At 44.4% G+C, this 10,954-nt stretch overlaps 1 protein-coding gene across 1 annotated transcript in view; it reads left to right on the top strand.

The window, feature by feature from the left end:
* The window catches only part of LOC125301762 (polyhomeotic-like protein 2), a 29,645-nt gene that overhangs the window by 5,007 nt on the left and 13,684 nt on the right, over positions 1-10,954 (top strand). Inside the window, exons 2-7 of the mRNA XM_048254490.1 lie at positions 1,526-1,555; positions 1,922-2,255; positions 5,274-5,570; positions 6,756-6,818; positions 8,820-8,984; positions 9,477-9,795. Coding sequence (XP_048110447.1) covers positions 1,526-1,555; positions 1,922-2,255; positions 5,274-5,570; positions 6,756-6,818; positions 8,820-8,984; positions 9,477-9,795 — 1,208 coding nt within the window. The remainder of the gene's footprint in view (positions 1-1,525; positions 1,556-1,921; positions 2,256-5,273; positions 5,571-6,755; positions 6,819-8,819; positions 8,985-9,476; positions 9,796-10,954) is intronic.

Below are 10,954 nucleotides of genomic sequence, written 5' to 3'. Positions count from 1 at the left end.
ATATTTGACCAAAGAAAGAATTTTGTTGCACTATTACCTCTTCCAGAGTTCACTTTGTTTTGGTAATTTGAGAGTGATGTGAGCCATGTTTCTCTCAACTTTTCCTCCAAATTCGATCATTCCTGTCCGTCAAGAGTAATACTTAATTCAACAAGAATCTAATTTTACAGCTAAGCTTATCTTAAAGCTATAAGTATATTAAAAATATTAACAGATTTTTCTGGGATAATTACAATACAATCTAATGACTTATTACATGAAAAATTGTGACCACAAGAAAAACTAGAAAATTAAAGTATAGCATTACAATGCACTAATTCAGAACAAAACTCTGAACCCGTGAAGTCGTGTGTATAAGATGTTTCTCTCAGGAAAAGGGTGGCAAAATACTAAAGCAACTAATGCTGGTGTTTATGATATGAGGATCATGTTAATATTTAATCCTGATTTAAAAAGTCATCTTGAACCAATAGCTGTGTACATAAACTGTATCGCTGAAGGAAAGAGAGGGGGGAACTACGGCTCATGTTTATGCTAGCTCTCTGCCTAGCTTAGAGACCCTCTGCCAGCATCTGACAAACAGAACATGTGCACTTCCTTAACTGTCATTGTTCATTGTTTGATTTCACATACAGAGAATGAGTGCGTGCGAGTGAGAGTGTGTATGAGTGAAACAGTGCCTGTCTGTGTATTGTGTGTGTGTGTGTGTGTGTGTGTGTGTGTGTGTGAGAGAGAGAGAGAAAGAGAGAAAGAGAGAGAGATTGAGAGAATGACAGAGGGTGTGTGTGCGTGAGTTTGTATGCCCAAGAGAGGAGTAAGAGGAGTCACATAGTAACACATTGACAACAGAGCACCTCGGCATTCACATGGTCCTTATTACACTGTTCTTTTCCATGCAACTCGAGCTCAGCTCTCTCTCTCTCTCTCTCTCTCTCTCTCTCTCCGACTCCCTGGAATGAACACTATGTCATCTGGAGCCTGCACAGCCATAATCCTGCAATCCTCATTCACTGACGGCCTTAGTGTCTACAATAATACACAGCGTGTGTAAAACCAACAGTGGTGCAGCAGGGAGCACATGACCGCTGTCAGGCTCACCTCCACACATGGGCTGGACAGGTTAGGAGTGACCGTCCTGGACTGATTAAAGAGTGCTTTCAGGGGAGGGTGTGGGTCATGATTTGGGGCTGATTCAATTAAAAGCTTTCTGTGGAAGGTGAAGGGGCTGTGTGAAAAAAGCATTCTTTCATCCTGCTCACCCCTTGAGCATTTTTGCCATTGAATAAAAAAAGCGATCTCCACATCGAAAGTTCTCCCGAAGGTGTTACTTAACCCTAACCCTAACCTTCACCTAAGCCCAGACTTTAATTGTCTCCTCTTCTTTTTTCAATTCTTCTCTCATTTTCTCTTCCTCCATCCTCTCCACTTACCGTATCTCTTTTTTCTCTCTCTTCTCCTCTCTTCCCCTCTCTTCTGTTGTAATCTCTTTTCTATTCTCGTCACACCACTTCTCCTCTACTCCCAGACCTCAACAGACAGAGCATGGCACACACAGGTTCATGCAGGGTCATTTCACAGTTAGCAAAGACAGATAGTACACATTAGTAGTGTAGCAGTAGTGCTATGGGTTTTTATGAGATAATAGCATCTGCTAAATAATTAAATGCTAATGTTCTCATCTTTCATTCTTTTTCCCTCTCTTCTCCTCCCCTCTCCTCTTCCTTCTTTACTTTCATCAATTCTCCTCCTCTTCTCCTCTCATCTCCTCCTCTCTTTTCTCTATCTTTCCTTATCTATTTCTCATTTCCTCCCTTCTTCTTCTTCTTCTTCTTCTTCTTCTTCTCCTCTCTCACCCTCTTTTCTCCCTCCTTGTCTTATCTTCTCCTCTACTCTCCACCTGTCTTCTCCTCCTCTTGTGCAGTTTGCAGAGAGTTTGCCCGAGGGGTAGCCGTGGGTCAAAGGTGAGACGGCGGAACAGCAGCATGGACGGCGAGCACGGTGCCGCCACCTCCAGCTCGGGCACCACGACAACCAACAACAACACCACCAACAGCAACAATAACAACAACAGCAGCAGTGCGGCCAGTTCATCTAGTTCCTCCAACGCAAGTACCACAACAACCACTACAGCCAACAGCAGTGCCAATGGAGGTGCCAACAGCAGCACCACCAGCAGCAGTGCCAATGGACCAGGCCGACAGACTCTCCCACAGATTTCTGTTTACAGTGGCATTACCGACAGGCAGACAGTCCAGGTAAACATGCGGTTGAGTCGAACCATGAAACCACACTGAACCACATTGTTTGGCATTGGCAGCACAGTCTGCCATACAGCGCCTGACACCCTGGGCCAGACAGTTGGCATCACCTCCCACTAGACACAAAGATGACAGACAAACAGACAGACAGACAGTCCAGGTAAACATGCGGCTGAATGGACCGTTTGACCAAACTGCATCATGCTGTAGGGCACCTTAGGGTGCCATATCTCACCATGCCATACACACCGTGCCATACTGTGGGAACCACGGCACACCAGACACAAAGCCGACAGGCTGGCGAGACTGTCTGTGTCCACCTAGGGCTGAGCACATCATTACACCAAAGCTGCATCACACCACAGGATAACACTGTGTAATACTGCATCATAACGCACACTAAACCACACTAGACAAAGAATAGAGAGGATCCAAAAGATCCAAGCAAGTTTATTTAGCCTGGTTTAGTTCAGTTTGATCTTAGTACTGTAGCTTAGTACGTACAAACATCTAAGATCAAATTGGAGATGAAAATGATCCATGCAATTATGTGGCATAACACACTATGCCTGTGAAGATCTGCAAAGGGAACAGCGAGAGGAGATTAGACATAAAAAAATCCTAGCTGACGTATGAAACAGTGCTTAGTTGCTTTGTTTGCTGCATTGCTTTGAGTAGGCACTGCATGCTAAAGCTGCACCAATAGCAAAAGAGGAACTGCTCTCGGATGATGAATGTTCAGCGTCAAACAAAAAAATCACTCTTTGCAATGTTTATTTGCAAGGGGCGTTAATTTCCATATCCTGCTACCAATTATCATAATAGGCATGACATTGATACAATACTGCCACCCCCTGGCTTGTTTTGGTGATCTAATTCATACACTTTAAATATCCCACTCATTAGTGAAAGCATTAGATTTCATTTAAATGCATGGCAGGACTCAGTTACATGCATTGTAGTGAGACTGCTTGAAGGTGCGCTGGCGGTTATTAATGACTGAGTGTCCTCGTTGCCATGGCTCTTATGACTGGTCATTAATCTCCTCTAACAAAACCACTTCACCCCTGACCTGAGCTGGTTGCTGTTAGCCCTTCAGTAGCAATACAATGACCATAGATGTTACTGAAGCTTTTCCGTGGCTTGCAGTATATACAATGTTCATTCTTTTTAGGCAGCTGTTTCATCAATACCTTTACATATCTTTGTGTAGGATGTATGTAGAATGTACCTAATTTATTGACAAGCGTGCTCACATATTAAGCTTTAAAATATCCAGAGTAGCGTGTGTTTTTCTTCTTATTAGTGTTGAGACTGTTGTTATTTCAGTATAAGGATTTCAGCATAGAGATGGTAATGGCATAGAAATAGAGGTGGGTGGTAACACAAAATCAGGGTTCATTGGTGTTTAGCAGTGTTGACAGACACAGGCCGTGGAGCGCTATAACACAGTTAAGCTCTGAATGGAGGTGTTAGCTGGTGCCTCCCCCATTAAAGAGAGGGTCAGCCTTGCTTCACACAAGCCTAAGGCCCGGGGTCAAGCCTCCCGTCTCAGTTGCTTGGCAACCGTGAAGAGACTGTCAGTCAAAAACCGACATCACGAGAAAAATAGGGTGGAGTAAAGGATAATAATCGCATATCATTGTCCAAGAAAGATGATTTGACCCACCATCATCACCTCTCGTTACAGATTTCGCTGTCTTATCCAGCTTCTTGTAGTGTAACAGAGGTGACTTTATTTTGTGCACTGGGACCTTTGCACGAATGTTTACATTTTGAATATCAGATGGGTGGAAGGACCAGTCTGTTAAAGATAGCTCGAAGGTCCAACCAATTTTGAGCTGTTGTTGTTGTTGTTTATCACTAAGAATCGTTTTTGGTGGGCAGACTGAATTCTTGTACGTGAAGCTGTTATATTTTAATGTATATTATAATTTAGAATTTATGTCATGTTGAGGTTTTATTTTTTAATCTTTGTAACTCACCCTTTACTAATACGAATCATCCAAAGTCATCCAAAGTCATGTTTGAGACTACCATGTGTAGAGAGCACACCTCACCACATCACATCCTAATGCTTGGAATAGTGTATTCAGTGAGTGGAGACATGGAAGTGGGAGTGAAAGGGAATGGAAATTAACATTTGTGTTCAGGCCTGTCATGTCAGTAGGGGCAGGGACAATACCACCATGTTTCTGCAGTTCACCTTATGACAGGTAGAGGGAGCATTTGCATCAGGATTTGTAAGCACAAAGAAGAATGGGCACTGTTTGTGTGTTCTCACCTCCAGAAGTGTATGATGACTATAAGCATAGTTCTCTGAACTGCTTTCATGTCAGGCCAGAGAAAAGTTCATGGCTGGTACCTTGATGCTGCTACGGCAAGTGATTCGTTAGACAGTTAAGGCAGTGAGGCAGCTGCCCTCCATTTCGGTCAGTCTCAAAGTCTGACTCCATTGGCAAACACACAGACTACAGATGATATTGTGATGCTACCTTACATCTTGTCTTCTGCTCTAACTTGTCTTTTTGCCCTCCTCTGTCTTTTCTTTCTGTGTCTCCCAACTGTCTTTGCCCTTTTGTGGACATTACCTTTAATCACAACTTCAGCTTTTTCACCTCTCCCTCTAACCATGTCCCTCTTCCTATTTTCTCTCTCTCTCTCTCACTCCACGCTCCCTTCCTCATTCCCCCCTCTACAAACCCACCTTTTCAAAGATGCCATTTCCTGTTAATCAACTCCCCCAGTCTTTTTAAAATAAAATGTCTTGCTTCACTGCTCCTGTTGTCATGTTATCTCCTCTCTCTTTGTGTCTTGTTTGTTTTCTTCCATGTAATGCATGTTTCTATGTATATGTAATTGTAAATGCATCTTTGAGTGAAATTGAAATTGAATTAAAGTTGACTTAAAAATGAAAAGTATTCTTAGTGATGAGTAGTATTATCCTTGTTTTTTTTTACGCAAACCTGGCCAAAAATTCTGATTGTGTCCTCCGCCATCTCTCCGTGTGTCCAGGTGATCCAGCAGGCGCTGCACAGGCAGCCCAGCACGGCGGCGCAGTACCTGCAGCAGATGTACGCGGCGCAGCAGCAACACCTCATGCTGCAGACGGCCGCCCTGCAGCAGCAGCACCTCAGCACCGCGCAGCTGCAGAGCCTGGCAGCCGTGCAGCAGGTGAGGACCCACCGCCTCCTCCGCCGCCACAACCACAACCGCAGCCACAGCCACAGCCACGCCAAAGCACCACAACACCAGATAACGCAGCAGCGAAACACCGACACATCAGAGCAGCAAAACACAGCTGCACAGCAGGTGGGGAGTGACCAATCAAAACTGAGACGGTTAAACATGGAGATGTAATGTCTTCTTCCCCTCAGGAACTGCAGTAAAGCCAGTATTTTATTAAGGGGTCTGTCTGGGCAGACATACTGTGTAGAAACACACAGACTGTCTGATTGTGTCTGCAGTCATGAGTCTGTGTAGAATAGATAGGCTTTTAGAGTTCAGGCAAACTAGTGAGCACATTTTAAGTGGACCAAAGTCACTGAATCCTTTTCAAGGTCAGCTCTGGTTTAAAAGATTTAGTCTCAGTCCTCACAGTAGTGAAGTGATGTAGCAGACCTGTGGTATATGTGTGTGGGAGAGAGTTATGGATGAGAGGAGTTTGGTCTGGAGGGTATTGTGTGTGAAATGTTTTTACTCTTTTACGGTTGACACAGCACACCAGCAAACAGCATCCAACTGGTCTGTGTCCTCTTCCTCCTCCGTGAGTGTTGATTTGTTGAGTGGAGTAACAGAATGACTAATGAGGCTCATAGAGGTCCTGAGGCCACTCCGGGGACCTTATAAACATGGCCGCCTTCCGGGGCCACAGTTGGCCTGAGACCCACTTTATATGCAGGAGGTTGAGGTGAGACATTGAGGGAGAATGGATAACTTCAGCACACCCTGGCCGATTTGACAAAACTGCACACAAACGCATGTAGGCTGGAACAAGGACTGGACATAGACAAAAACTCACGCAAGCTTTTGGACACTCTCTAATTGTCTCTTCTCTCACACAGCTGCAGTATATAAACACAGAAAGTGAAACAATGGTTTCATTTTAACAACAGTGTCATTGTCTTTTCACTCCATGATGGTCATTTCATCACAACAAAGAAAGAGCTTGGACTAAATAAACCTCTTGAGGCACTAAAAATACCGCCAGTGTACTTTTTAGATAGAAAAATCAACATTCATTTAGACATGGGCCCATGACAAGGGTGTGGTAGATCCAGGAGGAAGACCATTTTCTGAAGCTGATCTTATAATATCAGTTTTTTTCTGTCAGTAAATGGAGTGCATATATACAGTGAGTAGACAAAAATGTATATTAGCTAACCATCATCCTGTCTCTGTCTCTCCCTCCTGTTATCCTTTCATCTTTCACTCTTCCATCTCCCTCTTCTTCAACCCCTCATCTCTCACCTCTCTCTCACTCCCTTTCTCTCTCAGGCCAGTATTGCTGCAGGGAGGCAGAGTACTTCATCCCCACAGACAGGATCCTCTCAGACCACAGTGAGTCTACAGTAAATCAGTGATTCATTTGGATGAATAAGACATAAACAACAACAAAAACATCATGTTTTTAATATTGTTTTATACTAACAGGCATAATTAAAATGATTAATTAATGCATAATACATCAATAGCAACTACGGCATGGGTGGCAGTTGGGATGTTGTTTTTTAAATCATAGTTTTGATGTGACATAATGTGGGAATGGCACAGATAAATCTAGACTTTTATGGATACAACTTCATAAATTCTGACCATTTTCCCTCTCTCAATCTCTCTCCTTCCTTTTCCTTTCCTCTATCACTCTCTCCTTTCTGTCCCTTCCTCCTATCCTACTGTATCTCCCTCCTTCTTTTCCCCCTCACTCTATCTCTTTCCTTCTCGCTCTGCCTCATTTCTCCTATCCATTATCCCTTTCTCTCTCTCTCCTTCTCCCCTCCCTCCTTCCTAGACACACACACACACACACACACACACACACACACACACACACACACACACACACACACACACACACACACACACACACACACACACACACATCCACACCAACCCCTTTCTTTCATTACACAGTGGTCCAGAGCTCCAGTGTGCCTAGGATATTTCAAACATTTAAATGATAAATGAAGTAAGGACAGAGGTATACATTTGCACTGAACTTGCAAGAACAATGAGAGATTACATTTGCGAAAAATCCGGCGATTTTTCTCATAGACCTCCATTTCTCAAGGTCACTGAGCACTGTCGGTAAAAAATCGTTTTTACCGGAGATCTTTGTGAAAAGATTTCCCCTTTAAGAATTCTGTGCTGCATCTCTGTCTCCATATACTCAAGTACTTGTGTGAGCAGTTATGAAGATTGCAGGCACATACATGTAGTCAGGCACAAAAAGACACACATAATCTCTCTTTCTCTTTTTCTGTCTGTCTTGCTCTCTGTCTTTCACATATACACATACACACGGACACAGACAAACAGTAAGTGATGATACCTCTCCTTGCTCTCCTTTTGTTCTATACAATGAAGCACAGTGCAGTTCTGACAGGTTCAGACTGGATATCTGTCAGTCTGCCCAAAGTACTACAGCAGTTATAACAGTCATTTTGACAGCTCATTGCAGACTCGTGACTCAGTCATTTTCCACTCATGTCAAAAAACAGCACCTGTGCTCACAGACATAAAAAAACAAACTTGGAATCTCAAAGCGCTTATGTCTTCCAATGGTCCATAAATTTTGTGCTCACAGGGACAGATGTGTTGTTTTCAGTAGTACAACTAGTTCTGTTATATCCAAATACTTTCAGCACACTGTGTGCGCACAAGTCACATTATATTGAATAACATTGCATCTCATGCCAGCAACCATCATGATTGTATAACTTAGAAGATCATGGTGTTTAGAAGTTATTACTGATTTTCAGACACTGCTATAATGCAGCTGTCACCATTCTCTCACCAACAGAGCTTAATCTCTGACTATGCCTGTTGTCTTAGGTGTTTGACATCTAAGACAGTGCTGTATAATGTATCGATGTTCCATCTCTAAAGGTCTGGTTTATTTGACTAGGGACCATTATGGCAAAACTCTAGGGTGCTGTGTGTCGGTACCAGGCACTTCAATTCTTGAGATTTATATTTATGGTTTAACCTAAATAAAATAAATACAAATAAACCTTTATATATTTAAGGTTTCTTTGTAGAGAAAATCACTGACTGTCCTTTCTCTGTTACATATAGTTTTGCAATGTACCAAGTTATTGTCAAATACTGTATGTCTTTGATGTCTTGATCTTGATCTATTACTGTCCCATATAATGTGGTGTTTTTCAGTGGATGTTGTATCTGTGGCTTGATATGTAGCAGCAAGCTACACACTACCTCAGTAAAACGCTGGTGTCTGTTACAACACTCTTACTCTCAGTCATTGTCATTGTGCTGTTGAACTTTGCAGTGATTTGCCCCTAGGGTCAGAGGCAGGTGTTTTGTTGTTGATTGAGGCAGCCCTCCGTGTTGCTGTGTGATTTTCAGGCTCAGCAAAGTAACCTTGTGCAAGTAGCTAGGAGCCTAGGCCGTGCTGTTCCTTTGTCCCCCCAGCTCATCTTCACCCCCACGGCCACCGTGACCGCCCTCCAGACCGACGGGGCAGCGCAGCCCGCCTCCGCACAGGTGGGTTGGCATGCAGACAGGAGAATGCTTGTGTGTGTGTGTGTGTGTGTGTGTGTGTGTGTCTGTGTGTGTGTGTAATCAGGTGCATAATTTGTGTGTGTGTGTGTGCCTGTCTGTGGATGTGCAGTATATGTGTGTACATGTGTCCATAAGGCATATCTGCCAACACTCCCGTTTTTCACAGGTTTCTCCCGTATTTCAAGGTCATCTCCCAACGTCCTCCCATTTTGTTATTTCTCATTTGGTTGGCAGGTATGCCATAAGGAGGACAGGGTTAAGACCTTTATCTTGGATTCACACGTGCAGCACACATTCACAACACAGAAGCTGAATATTTTGGTAGAAAAGACTTCGGTACACTGTATACAAACAATGGGTCATGCCGTCTCCTTATCACAACAACTTTCATCACTGAAGCATCTTATAAGTCTACTTTAGCATGGATTCCATTTATGGAGCCATATTCAGAGCCCCCTCTCTGTTTCTTTGCAGGTGCAGAACCTGACCATTCGTAGCCAACAGGGGGCAGTGTCCTCCTCCTCCACTTCTTCCACCTCCACCTCCTCCTCCTCCACCCTGACCCAAACCCAGGCGCTGCAGGCCCTGAGCCTGAAGCAGACCCCCATCTCAATCCAGCCCGCTGCCCTCCTCAAGACCCCAACGCCGGGTGTCAAACCCACCCCCGCCACCGAAGCCAACCACCAATCGGAGGCTGTAAAGAAGAGCGAGGGTGCCATGGTGACGGAGGCGCGGGCCGTGAACATGAGCCGGAGTGTGGGGACTGTTGGAGGACACCCGCTCATCGCACCTGGTAGGAACACAGGGCAACCTCGCACACACCAGCTCTGTGCATACAGGGTAGAAGGACACAACCACAGCACACTCTCATACTGTACGCATACCATCTCAGCACAGAACATACAATACACACACATGCACGCACAAACAATTACGGCCTCTACACACAGCTGCGTGCGTTGCAGTGCTGGAGACGCATCCCATTCACTTTACATGGGCTTACGTCATCCGTTGCCATGAGTTGTTGGTCCGTTGCATCGCGTTTCTCCCGTCGCTCGCGTTGAGAAGTTCAGCTGTTGCTGCACCGACAGACGGCACTGGCCAATCAAGCCAAACGATGGACGGCACCAACCAAATTACGGTTATACTTCAAGTCATTTGCATAGCTACCGTCGGGAACACCCACTGGCATGCGTTGACGGAACGCAACTGTGTGTAGAAGCCATTACATAAACGAACACAAATCCATATAAGCACTCTCCCATACAGTGATAAGTATAGTATAGTATAGTAGTATAGTACATATACTCTTTTGATCTCGTGAGGGAAATTTGGTCTCTGCATTTATCCCAATCCGTGAATTAGTGAAACACACACAGCACCCAGTGTACACACAGTGAGGTGAAGCACACACTAATCCCGGCGCAGTGAGCTGCCTGCATCAACAGCGGCGCTCGGGGAGCAGTGAGGGGTTAGGTGCCTTGCTCAAGGGCACTTCAGCCGTGCCTACTGGTCAGGGTTCGAACCGGCAACCCTCCGGTTACAGGTCCGAAGTGCTAACCAGTAGGCCACGGTTGCCTTGCTCCGGTTGCAAGCCTTGCTGACACGTGCTCATGCACACACACATTACATGTACACTACAATCACACTTGTATGTGTACACCAACACATACACAAATACATGCACACATGTCTGAGAACCCATCATTCTTTGTATATGAATGTTTACAGTATGTCATATATCTTCACAAATTGTCACAGAGGGAAATGCTGCTGTGTAATTAGAATGAAATAGATAAATAGTGATCAGCATCAGTCAAGCCTTTGTTCTTATCTAGGCCATCAACACTGGAATTCACCTAGTTTATCTCTGCTTACACAAACAGCATCACTATGCCCATGGGGGCTGTACTCTGTGTTGACTGACATGAACAATGCAACTCTCAATGCTT

This window comes from Alosa alosa, chromosome 10 (assembly GCF_017589495.1).
Source record: "Alosa alosa isolate M-15738 ecotype Scorff River chromosome 10, AALO_Geno_1.1, whole genome shotgun sequence".
NCBI lineage: Eukaryota > Metazoa > Chordata > Actinopteri > Clupeiformes > Clupeidae > Alosa > Alosa alosa.
Note: the sequence above shows the minus strand (reverse complement) of the source record. Positions and strands in the feature narration are given on the sequence as shown.